Source organism: Tachyglossus aculeatus, chromosome 25 (genome assembly GCF_015852505.1).
Source record: "Tachyglossus aculeatus isolate mTacAcu1 chromosome 25, mTacAcu1.pri, whole genome shotgun sequence".
NCBI lineage: Eukaryota > Metazoa > Chordata > Mammalia > Monotremata > Tachyglossidae > Tachyglossus > Tachyglossus aculeatus.
Window position 1 is genome coordinate 12300591 of NC_052090.1, and position 23675 is coordinate 12324265.

Below are 23675 nucleotides of genomic sequence, written 5' to 3' on the forward strand. Positions count from 1 at the left end.
AAATCTAAAAATTGTTCTAAAGCCCAATCCTCAGTTATTGAAACAATGACTGAATCAAGCATTCTGAAACACTGAACCTCAAAATCTTAAAAAAACCAAACAAACCCTGAATATCTCTATCTTTGCCTAAACTTCAAGGTTATGGAACACCTCAAAACAGATTGTATACTTCCATTTTTATGGTATTTAAGTGCTCACTATAGGTCAAGCACTGTTCTTAGTATTAGAGATACAAGTTTATCCGGTGGGACATAGTCACTGTCCCACATGGGGCTCATAGTCTAAATTGGAGGCAAGAGAATGTAATCCCCACTTACAGATGGGGTAACTGGGGCACAGAGATGTTAAATAATGTGCCCAGGGTCACATGGCAAACAATTGGCAGAGTCAGGATTAGAACCCAGGTCCTCTGACAGACTGGCCCATGCTCTTTCCAATAGGCCACACTGCTTCCTTGATGATCAAAGCATTTCTCCTGATCCTTTTCCTCTTTAGCTTTCCCCCCTTTTTTCCACCTTTCTTCCTGTCAATTGTTGCCCCAGACACCACTGAGTCTCTGTGGCTGACTCTGAATCATAGAGGAAGCCATTTGTGAAGAAAAGTCCCTGGGTAGGGCTCAGGACATGTGGGTTCTGTTCACTGTTCATTTCCTGAATTGATTGGAAACCAAGGGTTAGTCTTGTGCAGAAAATGGTCCTCTGTCTTGGATTCTTCCTTTATAAAATGAGGATAATCACTCCTGCCTCGTTAACTCACAGGCTGTTCTGAAGGCTCGTTAAATAACATCTATGAAGTACCTTGGTTGTCGGACAGAAGACAAACCTAGAATTAGGAATCCATTGTTTACGAAATATTAACTAGTGTTAAAATGAATCTAGTCGTTCTTCATGCAAGATGTGAAGCTACTGGTTTTTCTCACCAGCAGTAGAGTTGGACATCATAATCTGGTTTAGTTCTTACTTCTGCTTTAGTTGAATTTCATAAAAGGCCTCAGAGTGGGACATGACAATGACTGAGAATGTTTAGGAATGTAATTAAACCAAATGGGTTGGGTTCTATTTTGCATGCCCATACTGACACAGAGCAACAAACCATGTTTCAAGCTTTAATGTGCCACACCGTATCTTGGAGGTGCTGGGACAATTTTTCTTGGTTTCTTTCAGATTTCCAATCACTGCTCACCGAGGATAGCTAACACTGTGCAGATCTGCAGTGATTTTTTGTAATGATTAACTACTCTCAGGAGTGGAAACTGGCAACTCTTTTGGGGCAGTGCTGGCTAGCCCAATTCTCCTTCCTTTTTAAGGGCCTTACCCATTCAATCTTTAACAACTGTTTGAACTCCCACTGACCCAAAGATTTCCTTCCGTAAACTTAATAAGAGACTTAGTATGTGTGTGTTTTTTCCACTCGTTTTTACTTTGAATGCATCTTTGCCTCCCTTTTTGCTAGTTAGTTTCTTTGGTTGCTCCAATCCCAAATGTGCGAGGTCTTTGGGAAATGCAAAAGCAGCAGTTCTGGCTGCCACCTGAGCTAGGATTCTCTAGATTCCTGTTGGCCTGATCCTTGATTTTGAACAATTTATCAGTCAGGAGTCAGATCAGGGTGATTTTTTTTGGGGGGTGTCTATACCATAATATCTTAAGTGTGAGAGCAGTAGTATTACTGGATCAGACCATTGGTCCACCCAGCTAAGTAGAGTTGTCTTGTTCAAAGATGCTTCTGCCAGTGACAAGACTGAGTGCTTTTGAGAGAGTATTTTGTGTACTTAGTTCACGAAAATACAGTTGTTCACTTCATTCAGTCATATTTATTGAGCGCTTACTGTGTACAAAGCATTGTACTAAGTGCTTAGTTTTATTGTCCCTTTTCTATTTGGGGTAAGGCATGCTCAGAAACCAGTGGTTCAGAGGGGGAAAATTGGGCCTTTCCTCCAACTTAGTATGCACTAGAGTTGCCTTTTGGAGTAGTGGCGACAATTTGTGCTGAGCCATCCACGCTCTCTCGACCAGTCTCCCTGAGCTCTGTAGCTCAAGATAGCTGAAAGAGAGGCTGGGTATGATATACAATTTCTCTGAGACTTCAGCAGCCACAGATACACAGTATTCTGCCTCTAGTAGCAACAGAATGCATGAAGGAACTGAAGGATGATTGTCCTTCTTGACATCCCCCCAGATGTTTGGGGATCAATCAATCAATTGTATTTATTGAGCACTTACAGTATGCAGAGAACTGTAGTACGTGCTTGAGAAAGTACACTATAACACACATTCCCTGCCCACAATGAGCCTCAAGTCCTGAGGGGATAAACCATTTTACATTTCCTATTAGTTCATGTGTGAACGGTTTATTTTGTGTCTACCTCAGCACTTAGCACATTGCTAGACACATATTAAGTGCTTAACGAGTACCACAGTTGTTGTTGTGTTGCCCGCTGGTAATTCATAATGAACTGTTCATCCAAACCCTTCTTGGATCTTTGATATGTTCTTCCTGCAGCAGTTCCTGTGGAAACAAATTCCACATTTACTGCTTGCTGGGTGATGATGTATTTCCTTGTTGCAAATCTTGATAAACCTGTGGTGTGCCTTCTTGGTGGCTTTCTTTGAAAAGTGATAGTTTACACTTCTGTCTCTGTGATCCTGGAGAAAGTGAAGTGAAATATCTAATAAATGGAGACTTGCCATTTGTCCTATAGTTTAAAAACTGAGCCATTTTCTGGAATTTTGTTCAAAAAAATCCTAGGAGAATATAAATATATAGGTATGTGTGTGTATCTTCCACAGTTTTGTTCCTCTTTTGTGTTTTTTGTAAGCTTTTTGTTTCCAGATTATAAATTCCTTGTGGGCAGGAAACGTGTACCAAATCTGTTATAAGGTACTCTCTGAAGTTCTTAGTACAGTGCTTCATTCATTCATTCAATCGTATTTATTGAACGTTTACTGTGTGCAGAGCACTGTACTAAGTGCTTGGTAAGTACAAATCGGCAATATATAGAGATGGTCCCTACCCAACAACAGGCGCTCAGTCTAGTTTTGGTTAATAATGTAATAATACTGTTGATGCAAGGCCAAAGTAAGTCCAAGTTAAGATCATGTGTGCAAGGAGTGGTTGCTTATGGACAGAGAAAAGGGATGGGAGAAGTATATATATGCACGCATATATCTGTAATTTATTTATTTATTCATTTATTTATGTATATTAATATCTGTGTCCCCTGCTGGACTGAGAGTTTGTTTTGGACAGGGAATGTGTCTTTGTTGTATTGTATGCTCCCAAGTGCTTTTTACAGTGCTCTGCACACAGCAAATTGAATGAAAGAAGCGGAGAGGTGAAGATGATATGCAGGGGCTAGAAACAAAAGCCAGCTTTCTGGGGCAAGCTGTTGTAGTGGTGATTTCTTAAGCTTGATGCTGTAATACACTCTTGAGTCTCCTTAACACTTTTATTCTTCAAAGGGCTTTATTGTATTTTGTCCACAGAATATATCTGTGAGATAGGGAGTGGCAGGTATTTTTTCCCATTTTACTAATGAAGAAAGTGAAGCCCAGGAAGGCTGTGACTTAGCTAATGTAATGCAGCAGGGTTGTAGCTGAATCACAATGGGAACTCTGGTCTCTGCTTCCTGGACCTGTGCTCTTTTACCACCAAACCATGTTGCCTCGTTCATTCACTCATTCATTCAGTCGTATTTATTGAGCGCTTACTGTGTGCAGAGCACTGTACTAAGTGCTTGGGAAGTACAAGTCGGCAACATAGAGAGACGGTCCCTACCCAATAACAGGTTCACAGTCTAGAAGTCTAGAGACAGACAACAAAACATGTTTGCCTCCCATTCTGACATTGTAGATGTATGAATGAAGCAGCCATTCTACTTCTAATGGACTAGTTCTAGCCCTTTTGCATTGGGATTGCACTCAGTGTGGGTTTTTCTTGGCGTCTCTCTTGCTTTATATTATATGCTCTGCAGTCTATACTTGCTCTCTTGACCTTGACTGTCCCACAAACCCCATTTTTGCCAGTAGCCACTGGGAGTGGGCTTTCTTTTTTTTTCTTTTTTTTTTTTTTTGGTCTCCACTTCTCTTTCCAACTCTCCTATCTCCATATGCGGGTTACTGCCAAGGAACAGAGGAAGAAGAGACTGTACTTATTAGCAAAAGGGTACTGTCTCCTAACCTGGCCAGGAAAAGACATTTCACACAGTATCCAGTAAGGGTCAGTGTGGTTTACGTTTATTTTTGTGTGAATCAGAACATGGGAATCGAGTAGCTCTCTGCAGTATAAATCAAGAATGTTTTTTGTGCTCCATCATCTCGAGTTCCCAATACAAGATTCCATCTCCCCAAGATAAAACTGGAAGAAGGAACCAGAGTGCAACTAAGTAGAAGATCAAGTTATAGCGAACTGTAGCTCGGAATGGAATATAAGACACTTCCTGCACCATATTCTCTCATATTATCCTTGGCCCATACTCTGTGGGGCTATCCTTGAAGTGTTTCATGCTTGTATTTTGGCTTTTGCCTGCTTTTATGGTATACCCATCTGCCCCCGTGACTCAGATTCTAGGCAGGATCTTCTGATTCCCTTACCCTTCGGTTAATGGGTTTTGTAGCGTTGACTTGAAGTTTGATGGCCTAGAAGCTCGGGTGAATTTAAGGCTGATATAGCAACTAATGCAGTCGTGGCTTCTCCGTCCGTGATCTCATCAGATCTTAACAAGCTCTGCAGGTTTGGGCCTGGTCATTAATTGGTTGGGCGATCTCCAAGAGAAAAACCACTGGGCTTCAAGATGTGTGGTGGGAGGATCAATTTTGTGTTTGAGTCAGTACTGAGTCAACACCCAGTCAGCATGTTGGGGTCACTGGGTTCCCAAAGCTTTCATTACTGGTCTATTCAACCAAGGCACCAACAGTGCTGTCTGTTTTTGTGGTTTTTAGGGATTTTAATTCTGGTGATCTATCTAGGATTTCCTCTGCAGTTTGACCTTGATGGACGTATTTAATGTGATATGCTGAGTAATATGTGTATTCTTCTTTATGTTTCTGACTAATTTTTTCTCCTTTCCTTTTTTCCCATCTTAATTGACAAGGTTCTGGGGTACGTAGCGTTAGTTTAGCTCCCAGGATCTTTTGGAGGAGAAGAGTGAAATTTAAGTTTATAAGACGATCAGGAGAGTGATTTTTCTTTTGGTTTAACTTGGGCTGCGCGGAGTAGTTTGCTCCAAGCTTGACCTTTCCATTAACGTGACCTTTCAATTAATCTCCTCTATAAATATAAGGATCAAAAGCTTGCAAGTTTGAAAATTAAAAGAAGCAGTGTTTCAGCTGTTTCATTACTTCATTTGCCACTGTGGTTAGCTCTGCCCACAGGTTGCTTCTTAATCTTTTGGCTTCTGTCTAGTCTGTTTGTTCCTACCTCTTTGTTGGGTCCTGTTTTTGCCCTAATAGTTCTATAAACCTCCGGATTGACTAGGCACAAAATTTGGTTTAAAGGAAGCTCTCACTCCATCTGTCCCCTTTATTCAGCGTCCTGAAGAATTGAGGTAATGGGGGAAGAGTGGAAATAATAGCTCATCAGAGAAAACTACTTGGTAAAAAAAAATAGTTTGTACATAGAGGCAGGAGCCTGTGCAGCTTTTGAGGCAATTTGGTTGTCCTGGAAAGGGAATGGTAGAGAGAGAAAAGAGAGAGAGCCCGCCCCCCACCCCAGGAAAGAATAGGACATGCCCCCGTTAAAACTTTTTGAAAATTTCAAGGGAAACATAGTATGATACTATTTTGTGGGCAAGTTATCGATAAAGTGGTTTGCTGATCAAGGCCTGTAAACATTCAGGTGTGATTTCCCTGCTGCAGGGAAGTGTACTGGGAATGAACAACTGGCATTGTCCTGAAAAGAACCGCCATACCGAGGACCTATGCCCTGTTGTTATGTAAGTTCCGTGTTGGTTATCCACTTCTCTACCTTGTGGCGGCCGCTTCCTCTGCTGATGCCCTCTACCTCAGGAGTTCCCCTTCATTGGAATTCAGAGGAGTATGGTCCTTGTCTAACCCCATTCCCTCTCCCACCTCCCCCTCTTCCTTTCTTTCCTCCTCCACGTCCACCCTGGCTGCTGTTTCCCTTGTAATGCAATAACGACAGTCCAATGGAAATGATGATGATGATGATGGTATTTAAGTGCTTACTATATGCCAAGCACTGTTCTAAACACTGGGGTAGAGACAAGGTAAGCAGGTTGTCCCACGTGGGGCTCAGTCTTAATCCCCATTTTACAGATGAGGTAAGAGAAGATAAGTGATTTGTCCACAGTCACACAGCTGATAAGTGGCGGAGCTGGGATTAGAACCCATGACCTGTGACTCCCAAGCCTGTGCTCTTTCCACTAAGCCAAAGTGCCACGATTGGCATTGAAGCGGCCATTAAATGCTCAGCTTCATTTCTATTATCATCATCATCATCAATCGTATTTATTGAGCGCTTACTGTGTGCAGAGCACTGTACTAAGCGCTCGGGAAGTACAAGTTGGTAACATATAGAGACAGTCCCTACCCAGCAGTGGGCTCACAGTCTAAAAGGGGGAAACAGAGAACAAAACCAAACATACTAACAAAATAAAATAAATAGAATAGATATGTACAAGTAAAATAAATAAATTATCCTTTTGAATTCGCTTCACTTTCCCAAAGTCTGTTTCTGTTGTTTCTGATCCTCCTGTCGGGGATCCGAGTCAGGGACGGGAGGCCAAACTCAGACTAGCAGATAGCCCGGTGCTGCTGGGAGCGCTCACTGTTACTTAATATTTGGTAAATGGACGTTGTGCATTGGCTCAACAAAAATGTGCCCAAGTGATGAAAGCCTTCCGCTGCCTGTTGGCCCACAGCTCAAAACTACTGCTGTAGTCTTCCTTTTGTCTTCCCCGAAGCCTTATGTCCCAGCTGCATCTCCCCTGTCTGCACCCTGAGGGCTGGCCCGCTGCTTGGCCTTGGCAAAGTTACTGTTGGTAGAAGGAAAAAGTGATACATCATTATGGATGCTTAAAGCATATTTTATATGAGGCACTTTTTTTCTACAATGTCTCTTAAAAGGGCACAGGCTTGGGAGTCAGAGGACCTGGGTTCTAATTCTGGCTCTGCCATTTGTCTGCTGTGTGACCCTGGGCAAGTCACTTAATTTCTCTGTGCCTCAGATCCTTTATCTGCAAAATGGGGATTCAGTCAATACCTGTGGGGCCTGATTATCTGGAATCTACCCCAGCGCTTACTACAGTGCTTGACACAAAGTAAGCACTTAACAAATACCACAATTATTCTTATCATTATTAGCATTATCATACAGGAGTTCATTCATTCATTTAATCATATTTATTGAGTACATAGTGTGTACAAAGCACTGTACTAAGCGCTTGGGAGAGTACAGTGTAACAACAAACAGACACATTCTCTACCCACAACAAGCTCAGAATCTAGAGGGGGAGACAGACATTAATATACGCAAATAAATAAATTACAGATAGATACATATGAGCTGTGGGGATGGAACGGAGGATGAATGAAGGGAGCAAATCAGGGTGACGCAGAAGGGAATGGGAGAAGAGGAGGATGCCATCGGGTGCCCTACTGAAAAGTAGGGAAAAGTGTAGTAGAAAGTATTCTGAACAGTAAAATGGGGTAGGCGCGCTCTCTCTCTCTCTCTCCCTGCCCCCCCAGCTTCACCTCTTCATTCATTCAATCGTATTTATTGAGCGCTTACTGGGTGCAGAGCACTGTACTAAGTGCTTGGGAAGTACAAGTTAGCAACACATAGAGACAGTCCCTACCCAGCAGTGGGCTCACAGTCTAAAAGAAAGTCTACAAATAAAACTCTGTTGGCATAGTTAGGGGGAATTGTGTTTACAATGTGAGGAAATGAGGGGTGGGCTGGTTGTGTGGAAATGAGCCCATCTCATAACTTAAGCCTTGCTTGTGGAGGTTTCAAGATCAAAGCATCTCCATCCCTCTGGGTTTGAAATCCACCTTTTCCCAACAGGTGCGGTAGTCCATCACATACATTTACAACAGTTACATTTATTACATTTATTATACATTTATTACAGTGCTCTGCACACAGTAAGCGCTCAATAAATACGATTGATGATGATGAACAGTTGAGCTGTAGCTCTAGCTCTACACAGCTTAAATGTAGATCTGTTTAAGATGGTTGAGTTTAATATTCTAAGTGTGTCAGAAGGGGGTGTAGGGCTTCCCCCACCATCCTGCCTTGATTTGTTGAGCCAAAGGTGAAGGAACAAAGGTTTAGTATGTCATACAATTAAAACAAAATAGGGACAATATAAGATTATCGTCTTCTCTTTCAAAATCCACCAAAGGTAGTCTTCTCCATTCTGTATTGCTCTGCACTAGTGTGAAGTGTGTAAGTTATATAACACGACTCTACTGGTTTCAACACTAAAGATTTAAGGAAAAAGTGCATACTATATTGATTTCAAAAGTGAGGGAAAACAAATTATGAAGGGGAAAAGTGGAAAAATTCTGTGTTTTTCTATATAAATGACTGTTTTGTTTTAGCACTTCAATATGACTTCCTCTGAAGAGTAGCAACTCATTTTGAGGCCCTGAAATAATTTGTTTGGCCATATTGCCTAAACAGCAGCTGTTTGCTGTTGTGGAAACACTACTGAAAAACAATACCAGACTGTACTAAACTAATTTAGAGCTAAATCTCATTTTCAAGTGACTTAGATTAATAATGCTTGTTATTTCCACCAATATAAACCCATCTAGAAATGAAGAATGGTCAAAGCATTACTTAGGGAAAGTAGTAGTAGTAGCATCTATTGAGTGTTCCCTTGGTGGGATGCTCTGGACTCGGTTGACTTAAACTCTAGAAGATGTTTTGTTTTTCATTTTAAAATAAGGCAATCAAATAAGGTTAAGGCAGGGCTTAGCAAGTGCATTTCAATCATTAGTCTTTACTGAATATCTAATACATTCAGAATACTAATAAGGACTTAGGAGAGTGTGAATGGTTTAGTAGATATGATCCCTCCCCTCAAGAAGCTAATTTCTGCATTCACTGAGCAATGAAAAATCAAGTATGACTAGCAGACAATCTTATGAGGAATTTTGCAGTGCAGATTGGTATTGTGGTAATGCCACAAGCAAATTTCATGAGATAAGCCAAAGATAATGCTCACTGACCAAAGAGAGTCCGCCAGTTTCTTTTATTTGTTTTTGTTTTTTTTTTTCCTTGGGGAACTGTCAGCATTTGTTGTTCAGGTAAAAATATTTTACTTTGACAAGTAGTGACTTGAGAGAGGAAATGGTCTGTCAGCTTTTTAAATTTGATTTTGTGTTTTTCTGCCTTCACATTGCCTGGAACAGCTATTTAACCACAAAATTCATCTGTCGTATATTATATGATTATTATTACAAATTGCCACCATTTAGATTCCACTTTTCTGTGGTATTATTTGAACACGACATTACTAAAAGAATTCACAGATAACCGCCAATCCTTATTTTAGCCGAAGTTTCAATCTCTGGTTTTTCTTTTCTTACCTCACCTTTAATCCCCACAAAATTGTGACCAAAAAGCAAAAGCTGGCATGCTGATCACACACGGGGAAGCAGCGTGGCTCAGTGGAAAGAGTGCGGGCTTGGGAGTCAGAGGTCATGGGTTTGAATCCCAGATCCTTCACTTAGCTGGGTGACCTTGGGTAAGCCACTTAACTTCTCTGTGCCTGTTACCTCATCTGTAAAATGGGGATTAAGACTGTGAGCCCCAAGTGGGTCAACCTGATCACCTTGTATCCCCCACAGCGCTTAGAACAGTGCTTTGCACATAGGGAGTGCTTAACAAATACCACCATTATTATTATTATTATTCCATGTCCCTTGTTTTCTAGATGGAAGGGTGTAATATTCAAATGTCAGACCACTTTTAATACCATTACGTAGAGTGGTTATTCAGTATAAGCAATGCGGAAACATTGATTTTATTTAGAGGCCCTTCCTGTCTTGACAGAATCTATTAATATGGCTAAGAGTGGGCATATTTTGATTTTGGTGAAATGTTGGGTGACTCCTATCTGGAAAGTGAGAAGGGACTTTTTCCACTTCCTAATTCATGTAAAATGGTGGTAGGCGGTCAATCCCCCTCCCACCCTTCTCCTTCACACCTAAAAATCATTAGTTTGAACATTCCCCCACTTAAAAGACCCTTAAGTTAAAAAATTTGTACTTGCGTCGTATGAGGAGAAACCCAGTATTGACTCCTAATTTCTCAGAGACTAGTATCTGACTAAAGTAGCAAATTGCATCAGTCTGAAAGATCATTTGTCCACTTTCATTTGACTACCCATTTGAGCCCATGTGTCCTTCGGCATACCTAACCACTGTGGACACTTTTCTGTTAGAAGAGACTTATTTACATTTCCATTTTATTTGTATAACCCTCTTGTGGACTAAAGAGTTTTCATAGGGTGTTTTCTGGTAACTTTTCAGAGAAGAGATGAGAAAGATATTGGAAAAAATTTTTTATACAAGTCAAAAACAAACAAACCTTGACTCTGGTACTAGAAACCCATAATTCATGCCAAGAATCACTCCTCTTTTTAAGTAATGATGGTTTCGGAAAGAGAGAAAATTTCCCAAGTAGCAAAAACATTGCACAAATGTGCCAGGTCACTGGATTGGAATGGGCAATTTACCAGGAATAATTGTGCTAAGTTTTGTTAAAAACTATCATCTTATTGGCATGATAAAGATGAAAATCTCACCTCTTTATTTCCCGCTCCTTCCTTCTGAGCAAGCTCATCATAGGTAAATACATAAAATGGAGAGTAAATTTACTTTCTCCCTAAAGTATACTGTTGTAAGAGATGGTTTTCACTTGAAATTGTCTGGAGGAGTAATTCCATAACAAAATAACTATACAGCCTTCTGAAGGTAGTGACAACTTAGCTTTGTAATGTGGGGAGTCTTGTTATTTCTAGGTTAAGTAAATGACTGTCAAGATCAAAAGTACCTAAAAATGAACAGTTAGCTTACTCATGAATTGGTGTTTTGAAATACTTATTTCTGGTTGAGTTTCTTGGAGTAATTTCTTGTTCCTGAAGAAATTTTCTGCAGCACGGAATAAATATTGACTCCTGCTAAGTGAATGCAAGCCTATAAAAATAGTGACAACATGTCTTTCAACCATTCTTTTCATTTGACCTCAGTTTAGTTTCAAAGGGCCTTTTTGCCTTGTGTATTCCAAAGCACTCCAGTGCTTTGAATTCTGGAATGTGTGTTCACACTTTGAACACTGGTTTTCGGTGTTTCTCCTGTGAAGGAATTAGGCTTTACTGTTTAGGTCGGGCGGTGGATCAGGAGACAAGAATACTGGGTTTATGAAGCCATGGTTAGTTCTCCCAACGTCAATTCATTTTGTGACCTGTTTAAATTTACCTCTGCCTTAGTTTTCCCTTCTGGAAAAATGTGGATAATGTGTGGGATTTTGCCAGTGCTCTGAGATTGAGATGAAAGGTAATATGGATTTATTTAGAAGTATCATGTTTTTCCACTTAAAATATTCTGCATCTAGGAAGCCTGCAAGTAATTATCAGTGGACAAGGTTTAGAGCTTTAAGATCTTTGGATGAAAGATGGTATAACTGACATTTTAATCACTGTAGTAGCAAGTCCTCAACTCAGGTGTACAGCCCTGGAAAAATTTTTGTAGGGTTAAATGTGTATGTAAGAGCTGTTTTAAATCCTGGTTACTCTGACAGTTCTTAGTTGGTAACCAAATGACCATCTTTAGAGAAGCTGTATGATGAACACTTAAAGCACTCAATCAGCTCACCCCATCATCATCATCATCATCAATCGTATTTATTGAGCGCTTACTGTGTGCAGAGCACTATACTAAGCGCTTGGGAAGTACAAGTTGGCAACATATAGAGACAGTCCCTACCCAGCAGTAGGCTCACAGTCTAAAAGGGGGAGACAGAGAACAAAACCAAACATACTAACAAAATAAAATAAATAGAATAGATATGTACAAGTAAAATAAATAAATAAATAGAGTAATAAATCTGTACAAACATATATACATATATACAGGTGCTGTGGGGAAGGGAAGGAGGTAAGATGGGGGGGATGGAGAGGAGGACGAGGGGGAGAGGAAGGAAGGGGCTTACCTTCCTGCTTTCCTACTACAACCCAGTCCACACACTTTTCTCCTCTAACATCAACTTCCTTTCTATACTTCGATCTCGTTCATCTCACCATTACCCCCTTACCCATGTCCTTCCTCTGGCCTGGAGCTCCCTTCCCCTCTATATACAACAGACCATCACTCTACCCACCTTCATAGCCTTATTAAAATCACATCTCCTCCCAGAGGTCTTCCCTGATTGAGCCCTCTTTATCCCTGTTCCCCTATTCCCTCTCCCTTCTGTATCATCTGTGGATTTGGATCTGTATCCTTTGAGCACTTGATATTCACCCCACCCTCAGCTCCACAGCACTTACGTACATATATTGAGGTCTGTCATCCCTTCTAGACTGCAAGCTCTTTGTGGGCAAGGAATTCCTCCCAAGAGCTTAATATAGTGCTCTGCACACAGAAAATGTTGAAAAAATAACACTGATTTAGTTTGTCCTTGGGTCAGCTTATCAGATGCACTGCCTGAAGAAAATATGTCTTATGATTAGTGGCACGTAAGAAAACTGTGGAAGTGAAATGAAGGAAGTGAAGGGAAATATGCTTGTTATAATAATGGTGGTATTTGTTAAGCGCTTACTATGTACCAGGCCCTGTACTAAGCACTGGGGTGGATACAAGCAAATCGAGTTGGACACAGTCCCTGTCCCACATGGGGCTCACAGTTACAGATGAGGTAACTGAGGCACAGAGAAGTGAAGTGATTTGCTCAAGGTCACACAGCCGACAAGTGACAGAGTCGAGATTAGAACCCATGACCTTCTTGCTCCTAGGCCCACGCTCTAACCAGTGCACCATGCTGCTTAATATGATGGTGAGGTGTGTATGTTAGGGGGATTTTTAATTTTCTTCATTTTGATTTTTAAAATGTGCCCAATGCCTGGTACACAAATATATTTGTTAAGCAATTAACGCCTATTAGGTGTAGATATAATGGGACCAGGGTGGGAGATTATGTAGGCTGAAGAACCACTTGGTGAAGTTCATTAAGTTCTAGAGAGCCATATACATGCATTTTTTGTTGTTCACCATACTTATACAATTGTTATGGTCTTTGTTGTATAAAGGATCCTTCCAATTCTGCACCTACTATACCCTGCAGAATGCAATTTTTGTCCTCTTGCAATTAAACAGATTTTTACTTTTGCTGAACAGGCTGATGGGCCAGAGAGAATTGATCAATTAGGCTGGATGTGGCCCCCGGATTGCATTTTGCCTTCTGCACTGGACACACTGAAGTCTTCGGCGAGGACGCTTCAGCTCCAGTCGTCTAATTAGACCACACCAGTTGACCCTTGTGTGTTGCTGTTCTTGTCATCCCTTTTCCGTAACATTTGAAATAGAAACTTGGATGCAAAGTGCTCTCTGACTAATGGCCCAAAGGGAATTGGCGTGATATCGGGTTGATTGCTCAGAGACTCAGATAAAAATTCGGAGAGCATTGTGTTTACACGAGAATTTTTTAGTTGCAAAAAACTTGTTTTGCAGCTGGCCTTGTATGTGAGGATTTATGGGAATCTCTTTGGGGCTGTGGGCTTGATAGCAATGGCTAAGTAGCAAGAACCTAAACATTCATGTTATGGCTCCAAAAACACAGCAACACTTTGTGCCAGCATTATGCTTTCCTTACAGATTAGCCCCAGCGGGAAAGTGGAATGTAGAGTTAGCCCCACAGGTCAAAAGGATTCATCACATATTATAGGAGGAACGAAATCTCCAGAGTCTCTGGCCATTCGTACATACAGAGCGGATTTGTGTGCCCTTGAGGGTATTTCAATGACATGTCGTAAGGGAGGAGTGATTTGAAGGGCTGGGGGAGGAGACATACCAAAAATGAGTGATACAGAAATCCACATGTCCTCTCTGAATTGGCAACGTTTTATACGTAGCCCATTTTGAACTCTTAGTGGCCAAGGTCTTGCCCTGAGAGTTAGGTATTGAAATGAGAACTGAAAGGCACATTTTTGACAAAGAAACTCTGTATCCTCTTGGCCTATTCTTGATTATTCTGGCACAGGTTAGGTTGAGGAAGCACTTTTGGTGGGTGACTTCCCAGGCACCAAACTTCTGGTCTGTGGAAGTAGGCATAGTGTTGGCACTATGTTGTGGTCACTTTGGGTAGCCCTAAATGGGTTTGGTGTATAAAAGTCTGCAGTTCTTTTGCTCAGGTCCTTCAGACCCTAAGTCATCCATCCTTTTCCATGAATGACTCTGACCATCAATCCATCCAATTAGTGGATCTGTGCTGAGAGCATGTTTGCATTGTTTACAATGCTGAAGGCGATTGTCACAACAGAAAGTGTTGCAAAGGAGCATGTTACCTTGGTCATAGTTGTAGGAAAAAAGTGTGTTTCAATCCCGGTATCTATCATGATTCATTATTTATTACTTCATGATCTAAGATTACATTTTGTGTTAAAATATTTATTTTTCAGAAAGAAATAATCCATTTATCCCCTTAAGTGGAACCGTTTCATATTCATCATATCACCTCCCACATCAATTGAGGGAGTTTGTTTCTTTCCCTGATCAAAAGGGTACCATAAGGCTACTAAAGAAAATAGAGGCTCTGGTGTCTAGTATTCCATCTCCTTAAAACTCATTTTCTTTCAGGAACTACCATATAGAGATTTTTTTTGCTGACAGTAATCATTACTACAGCAACCATTTGGTGGATTGTCAAGCAAGGGAGAATCACATTTTACATAGGATCAGTTTGCACTTCAACTGCATTTACTTTTGAGGGCACATTATAGCCTCAGAAGTTGCTACACACATGACCTGGCTTTTTAAAAATGTGCGTATTAAAGTTAAGGGTGTGAAACCCAGGGTGTATGAAATATCGGAAAATGCTACTATCTGCATCTACAAAGTCACCACTGTTTTTAATACATCTCTTTGTGTCTCCAGGAAGTCCATACGGAAATTCTAGAGTATCCATCAGACAGTGAAAATTCTGAAAAAGACTCAGAGAGTGTGGTACCCATTAATCCTGGATTTGCCTGCAAACTTCCTTTGGACGGGGGAGCCGATGTGGGACAACTTCTAGGAAGATCAGCAAGTGACTGGGTGAAATCTGCACAGGCACTTTTGCACACACCTAAGAAACGAGCAGATGTGGTTTCAAAGACTCCAGAAAATTCAGCCAAAAAAAGGAAGTTACTGAGGTAAATGCCTTGATTTCAAATTCCTCCAATTCAAAGTTTTTTCTATTTGTTTCAGAAAACAAACTAGGCTTAAAATGTCATTTTTGTTTTAACTTGGTTGTTTACTTGGGAGGGAGAGTTGGCAGAACAGTATTGCAATTCCGATAAGCAGTTAACAAAGACGCAACTTCTGGAAATGTCTTCTGGAACCATGCCACATTCACTATTTCAATAGTGACCAGCTCATGGGGGTGCCGTGCTTTCACATGTATTTATTGTCATGGTGATGGTGAGAGGAGTGTCGTTGTTGGTGCACAACCAGAAACTGTGTCATCTTACAGCAATGCTTGCTTCAAACAGCTAATAGAGATTGCAATAATTAGCCAAGGCTATGAATGTAAAAATGAAATTTTCCTTATCCCTCCTTGTCAGAGGAGAGCGAAAGGAAGTGTGTTTTATTCCAAACCATTGACGCCACCAGCAGGGACAAGGGACTGTGCCCAACCTGATCTTCTACCAACCCCCAACACTTAGTACTGTGCTTGGCACATAGTAAGCACTTAATAAATACTATAATTACTATTAAAGTTAGTTCAATCTGAGGGGGGAATCCATCTATAAATAGTAATAATTATGGTACTTGTTAAGGGTTTACCAATTGCCAAGCCCTGTTCTAAGCACTGGCGTAGACTCAAATTAAGTTGGAAACAGTCCCTGCCCACGCAGGGCTCACACTCTTAATCCTCATTTTACAGATAAAGTAATTGAGGCCCAGAGAGGTGAAGTGACTTGCCCAAGGTCACATAGCAGGCATATGGCGAAGCGAGAATTAGAACCCATGACCTTCTGATTCCCAGGCACTATCCACTAAGCTAGTTCTGAAGAGGTAAAGTCACTCTATAGGGTACATTCATTCAATTGTATTTATTGAGCGCTTACTGTGTGCAGAGGACTATACTAAACGCTTGAGCTTAGTACCCTGAAACCCCCTCACCTGCAACTCATTACCTTTCCAAAACGAGATGTATATCTGATTTTGAAGAAAGAAATGAAAGTATTTAGTGATGCTTTCTACTGGTTACACTTTTGAAAAAATCAATTTACTACTGCTAAAGCGTATCATTGCACTTTGAAGAAATGCTTTTAATAAAAAAGCATAACATTTCTAAGCAAGTTGAGATGAAGATATGTGATGGTATAAAACATTTTAATATCATGCCAAAAATGGAAACTATTTTTTTTCTAAAGCCTCAGCCAACTGCCAGATTAAAATGAAAGAAAACTGAAGATGGTTTTGCCATGGATAAAAATGACCCCCAAACTCGAGAATCTGGAATTTATCTAGAAGTAGAAATGAAAATCTCTCTGTGATTACTTTAGAGTTATCAGAGTGTTCTGATTTAAAACCTTGCCTATAAAATCTGTTGTTTTAGCTGTTGTTTGTTGTTCAGGTTTTTTCTGCGAAGGACATTGTTTCAACTTTAAGTATCCAGTCTTCAACTTTTAAATTTCACACTAGGTTCCCTATAATTTTTTTTCTGGTATTTGTTCAGCATTTACTATGTGTCAAGCACTATTCTAAGCACTGGGGTATATGCAAGTTTATCACGTTCAGCACACTTTCTGTCCTACATTGGGTTTGCAGTCTATAGACCAAGTTTCACTACCTTCCCAGAATTGTCAGGCTCCCTCTGCCTCTGACTGGCCTCTCTGTTTTTGCCCGTCCAGTCACTACTCTTTAACTGCTCTCCTGCTCTTCTAAGCCCCAGTCTTTCCCCGACAAGGGCAGCATCTTCTGGTCATGAAGGCATCCATGATCTTTGGAGAACTCATGTGAGTCCCTGAACCACATTCTGGGACTTAATTTTCTTGTATAAAGAATTTTTTTTTGACACGAAGACCCCCGATAACTCCCTTTTGGAGATGGTGAAAAGTAATCTCTTATTAATTGACCTGATAGGACAAACTTTTCTTATCAACCGGCTGAAAATACAAAATGTTCTGATTAGCCAAACAGTAAAACATTGCCAGTTTGCATCATACGAAGACAGCAGAAGCTCTGAAAATAAACCCAGTGCCAAAGAGAAAAGAGATGGCACTGAATCAAAGGACTTGGATTGCCCAACAACAGCCCAGCTACGTGTTTTTAAATGCCTACCTGGCATGAGGGGGTGGCACCTATACATCTAGCTAAGCCATGGATTCGGTATCGAAAGGTTGTTTGTTCAGTGCCTGGCTCTGATTCATTTCCTGACCATGGGCAAGTTTTTAAGGGTTTGCGTCTTCCATATCCTCTCAGTTAAAGAAGTAGTGGGCGTCAAAGTGCCATACTGTTTTGAAGCTTTGTGAAAATTCTTCTTCCCTGGGATGGTTACCCTTCATAGTGAATGTTTATATCTGACAGCAGTGTTTGGAATGCCAAGCAGTATATATTACAAATGAAAGAGACTTGGCCGGGTGGCACTTAATCACATTGTGATGGTGCACAGCTGATCAGAAATCACACCTAGAGGGCTTGAGGCAACTAGGAGTACTCACGGGTGATTTTGTCGGGGGGTTTTAACAAATATTTGGATGGTGGCTTTAGTCACATCTGTCACAATACCTAAGGATGCAATACTCAGTTGGAGAACCACATGTGAGTGCTCATTGACCCAGGGTTTGTATTGTGTGGGTTTTTTTTCAGGTCCAGGCTATGGCTTTGTTTAGTTTATTGCAAACCTCCCTGGGCCGGGAAAGAAAAACCCAGCCCTACTCTGGCAGGGGCCAGGGATGATCTTACAGGGCTGGTCAAGCTCTAGGGTCAGCTGCCAAGCAGGGTGGGAGGGCACGATTGCCCTTCAAGCTTCCTGAAGAAGATTGAGAGGGAAGCAGTTTATCCAGTATTGTTGGCCAGCTATTTCCAGTTCCTGGTCAAAACCCAGTGGAGTGGAGGATGTGGAATCTCTCCATTTCTGTTCTTACCTCTCAGGATGTGGTCTCAGCCACAGCAGTCCAAAATTCACCCGTGGGCCTGAATGAATGAAGGCTGTCCAGGCTTCTACCTTTTAGTAACTCTCTTTTAAATTGCTCCCATTTGCTGTGAAAAAGCCTCTTGCTGGGGCCGTGTCTTTTGTTGATTATCTTCCCAAATTTTTAATATGTGAACCAAATTAGATCATTCATTTCTCCTGACCAGCTGGCAATTGCCATTTTCATGCTTGCTTTTTAAGGGGAAATGAGAATATTTCGTTTCATGACATGAAAAAAGTCAGTGAAGTGGACATTAAAATAAGAGAGGTTTATGGTGAAATTTGAATGCCGGAGTCCTATGGTGGGGGGGAGAGGAGAGAGAGAGAGAGAGAGTGTAGACCAACAAACTAGTTCTGCATCCTACTTGAGGTGATGATGATTATTGTTGTATTTGTTAAGTGCTTATTTGGTGTTAAGCACTGTTCTAAGTTCTGGGGTAGAACCATAACATTGAGTTTAAGAAACTCAAAATTCTTTGTTCCTCTTTTGGGGGGAAAGTAGTCTGTATTATGCATGTAGCAGTAATTCTGTTTAGTCTGACAGTTTTGACCCCTGTCTACATGTTTTGTTTTGTTGTCTGTCTCCCCCTTCTAGACTGTGAGCCCGCTGTTGGGTAGGGACTGCCTCTATATGTTGCCAACATGTACTTCCCAAGCGCTTACTACAGTGCTCTGCACACAGTAAGCGCTCAATAAATACGATTGAATGAATGACTGAATGAATATGAGTTAATCAGGTTGGACACAGTCCCTGTCCCACTTGGGGCTCATGGTCTTAGTAATCTCTGGGATTCTTTGTTCAATAAGGAAGGGTTTAAGGTCTCCTATCCACAGTGAGTAATTCATTCTGAAAGTAGCATAATTAAGTGATGGTGATAGTACAGTTTATAAAACGACATTAAATGACCAAATGGTAAATTACTTGTTTTATTGATAAGCACTTATATTGCATTTCAGAATTGCACAATGTTTTAGACAATCTGTACATCCTCACAACACTTCTGTAGGAGAAGTGTTGTGAAGATGTACTGCTGTGCTGCAGAAAGAGAGGTCAGTAGTCGTTAAGGTCCCTATATTCATTCATTCGTTCATTCATTCAATCGTATTTATTGAGCGCTTACTGTGTGCAGAGCACTGTACTAAGCGCTTGGGAAGTACAAGTTGGCAACATATAGAGACAGTCCCTACCCAACAATGGGCTCACAGTCTAGAAGGGGGAAGACAGACAACAAAACAAAACATATTAACAAAATAAAATAGAATAGTAAATATGTACAAGTAAAATAGAGTAATAAATCTGTACAAGCATATATACAGGTGCTGTGCAGGGGGGAAGGAGGTAGGGCAGGGGGATGGGGAGGGGGAGAGGAAGGAGGGGGCTCAGTCTGGGAAGGCCTCCTGGAGGAGGTGAGCTCTCAGTAGGGCTTTGAAGGGAAGAAGAGAGCTAGTTTGGCGGATGTGCGGAGGGAGGGCATTCCAGGCCAGGGGGAGGACGTGTGCCGGGGGTCGACGGTGGGACAGGCAAGAACGAGGCACAATGAAGAGGTTAGCGGCAGAGGAGCGGAGGGTGCAGGCTGGGCTGGAGAAGGAAAGAAGGGAGGTGAGGTAGGAGGGGGCGAGGTGATGGAGAATTGAACAAGGTCTAAATTCAGATCTTTTATGTGGGAGAAATACACATTTCCTTGTAGGTGAGGGTAAATCGTGCTAGCTCATTTTGCAAGGATATCCTGGATGGAGACCTCAAGAACTCCACAGAGCCATCACCACTCTGTTCTAATTTGTTGCACATCTGCCCTTCACAGTCCTAGGTGTAAGAATGTAGTTGCCTTTTAGAATGCAAGAGAATCAGGTTCATCATTTCTTAACTGATGGAAATAAATGCATAGAGTTCTTCCCACAGTCATGCTGAATGTCAGTAAGAGCGCTGGTATTTGATTTTGTAGTTGCAGGGACTTAACCCTCTGCCAAAATGGGTCTTTCCATGTTGGGAAGTTGATCATTCTTTCTGCTTTATTGTACAAGTCAAACCGTGCGGTTGACTTGTTAAAAGATGGAGTGGAAATAACCAGGCCTGGGCGATCTGGTTTTTTGTCTTGGTTCTGCCACCTTAACTTGCTTTTTAAAAATGTCTCTCTGGGTGGCAGTAAATGTGTAATTCTGAACCGCAGTCTTAGGCACAGTAGGTGATCCTTAGCTGTTGGGTTTTTTAAAAATCATTTAAAAATGTTTGTCACTACTTTGAATAGTCTTTCTGAGAAATCCATTCTAAAACAAATAGAATCCAATTTATATTCAGTAAAATGAAGGAAGAAGAGTCCAACTGATTTTAAAGCATCAACGTCATAGCAATTTTGGGAAATCTTGTGTTACTTGCCATTCAGTGGCCTTGGGATCACTTGTCTGGCCGTGGTGGGTGAGGAATTTCTCCTTGGGGGAGGATTCAATCTGGAATGGGTGTGAAGCCTGTGGAAGACCACTTGCCTCAGCTAGTGAAATGAGTCATTATGAGGAAACATATGCAGGATGATCATTTTTGCTATTAGCACACAAGTGTCTGTAAAAAGTTACTTCATGCCACTTGGTTGCTCCTGACAGATGGAATATGTTAGAACCAGCATTTTTGAAAATTGTTCCAAATCTGTACCATTTGAACATAGAAAAATGGAAAGCATGGGAAACATCTTGGAGTTGAGTGAAAGCGGCAGACATGGCAGGTTTGGAACTCCCAGAAAATAGAAATTGAGTTGTTTCCCCCTCTCCCATCTCCTTTTTTTGATTGTAGGAAAAAGCTCTATGGGGAATGAAGCTCTCAGCATTTTATTGTTTGACGAATAAGTCTGGAAGATGGTTGTTTTGTGTATCTGTCTCTGTGGGACAAAAACTAAATGTTCCATCTGTCCTATGATTTGTCACTTGGCAAAAGTGGATTCTAATTCTTGGCTTAATTGAGCATTCCTTTTCTTTCTGCAGGGGGGGACTAGCTGAAAGGTTAAACCGACTGCAAAACAGAGAGCGGTCTGCCATTAATTTATGGAGGCATCAGTGTGACTCTTCCAACAAAACCCTTTCAGGTAAGACTTGGTTGCTTGAACTTGGTATCCTGCGTTAAAATAAATGCATTCAGTCTGTTAGGTTAATACACCACCATCAACAGATAAAATATTTGGTGGTGAAGTGTTCTTCGTTTGGTGGGTTTTTTTTCCCCCAGATTAAAATTAAATGTTTTAAATGCTGGTCAGAAGTCATAAGGCAAGGCATAGTTCAATGGATAATGTCCCATCAGTCAATAGAGTAGAGTGACTTCAGCGTGCTTTACTAAGTGCTTATGAGAGTACAGTAGTCTTTTACAATTGATATAGCAGTAAGCTTTGGTGCTTAGCTCTCCCAGAAAAGCCTTGAGTTGGCAGCATTAAGCCCATTGTAAAATTCTAGTTCCTACAGCATTGGCATATGTGCTGATCAAAAATCTATCTACAGAACATCAAAATAGTATTTTTATATCTGTATATATAGATTCCTAGTTATCACATAGTGGCACTCTTCTAGACATTGGGAAATCTAAAGAATTTAAAAAGAATTAGTCTCTGACCTCAGAGCTTACAATTGAAAGGCGTAGATGAAGAACAAAGATAGCAGTTTATTAAATAATGAATCCCAAGTAGCCTTATCTCCGACGTGTCCTTTTCTAAACCTCATCTCCAGAATAACCTCTCACCTCCAAGAAGACCTTCCCCTAGCTCAAGGCATTGCTTTCAGAACTATTTCACCCCCCCTCACTTCTGGAATAGAACTGCCTCTTCTGAAATAACTACTCCCCCTCCGGCTCTCTGCAAGTACTCCCTGTTCCTCTAAGAACATTTTCCACTGGGACATCTTCTCTAGAAGTTCACCCTCTCCTCCCAGGCCAGAAACATCCTCCTGGAATAGTTGTAGGTTCCCACACCCCAGTTGGACACATTTTCTCTGGGAAGACTTTCCTTGTCCCCCCCCGCCACCCCCCCCCCAACACACAACTATCTATCAATCCATCAGTGGGATTTATTGAGTGCTTACTGTGTGCAGGGCACTGTACTGAGTTGGAGAGCATAATACAACAGAGTTGGTAGACACACTTCCTGCCCAGAAGGAGGTTACAGCCTAGAATCTACACTACTCCCTTTTCAGAAAATGGATTCTGATATTGCACTCACCTCATTAGGGAAATCTTCACTGTCCAATATGACAGAATGGTCTAGTAGGAAGCAGTATGGTCCTGAGAGTCACCTCGCCCCCTCCTACCTCACCTCCCTTCTCTCCTTCTACAGCCCAGCCCGCACCCTCTGCTCCTCCGCCGCTAATCTCCTCACCGTACCTCGTTCTCGCCTGTCCCGTCATCGACCCCTGGCCCACGTCATCCCCTGGACCTGGAATGCCCTCCCTCTGTCCATCCGCCAAGCTAGCTCTCTTCCTCCCTTCAAGGCCCTATTGAGAGCTCACCTCCTCCAGGAGGCCTTCCCAGACTGAGCCCCTTCCTTCCTCTCCCCCTCGTCCCCCTCTCCATCCCCCCTTCTTACCTCCTTCCCTTCCCCACAGCACCTGTATATATGTATATATGTTTGTACATACTTATTACTCTATTTATTTTACTTGTACATATCTATTCTATTTATTTTATCTTGTTAGTATGTTTGGTTTTGTTCTCTGTCTCCCCCTTTTAGACTGTAAGCCCACTGTTGGGTAGGGACTGTCTCTATATGTTGCCAATTTGTACTTCCCAAGCGCTTAGTACAGTGCTCTGCACATAGTAAGCGCTCAAGAAATACGATTGATGATGATGATGATGATGATGAGAGTCAGGAGACCTGAATTCTATTTCCAGCAATGCCACCAGCCTGCTTAATGACCTCCAACCATCCATTCATTCAATCGTATTTATTGAGTGCTTACTGTGTGCTCAGTCACTTTGCTTCTTTGAGCTTTGTGGTCTTTAAAATGGGGATAATACCCACTTCCGTATTTCAGAGGGATTTTAGGGCAAATTGAGATGAATAGTGCATAAGTCCTTTGGGGAAATAGAAAGTTCTAGAAATTGATGGTATAGCACAGGGTCCGTGGACATAGTAGGCACACAGGTACTCAAACTGATGTCGGTCTTTGAGAAAAATGTCCTTTGATTTCCAGACCTTAGGTATTTCCCAAAATTAGTAAACTGGAGCTTGATCTAGCGTGAACGATGCTTTCTAAAAGCCGAATTTCTAGGTCTTCTTAACCTGAAAACAGCTGGTTTATGTGTGTGGCAAAGGTCTCAGGGGCTACCTTTGCAACTGCCCATT

The 23675-nt window shown here is 41.4% G+C and overlaps 1 protein-coding gene across 1 annotated transcript in view; it reads left to right on the forward strand.

Moving 5' to 3' along the window:
- The window catches only part of SPIDR (scaffold protein involved in DNA repair), a 332252-nt gene that overhangs the window by 72695 nt on the left and 235882 nt on the right, over nucleotides 1–23675 (forward strand). Inside the window, exons 6-7 of the mRNA XM_038766467.1 lie at nucleotides 15117–15373; nucleotides 21334–21434. Of these exons, the coding sequence (XP_038622395.1) occupies nucleotides 15117–15373; nucleotides 21334–21434 (358 nt within the window). The remainder of the gene's footprint in view (nucleotides 1–15116; nucleotides 15374–21333; nucleotides 21435–23675) is intronic.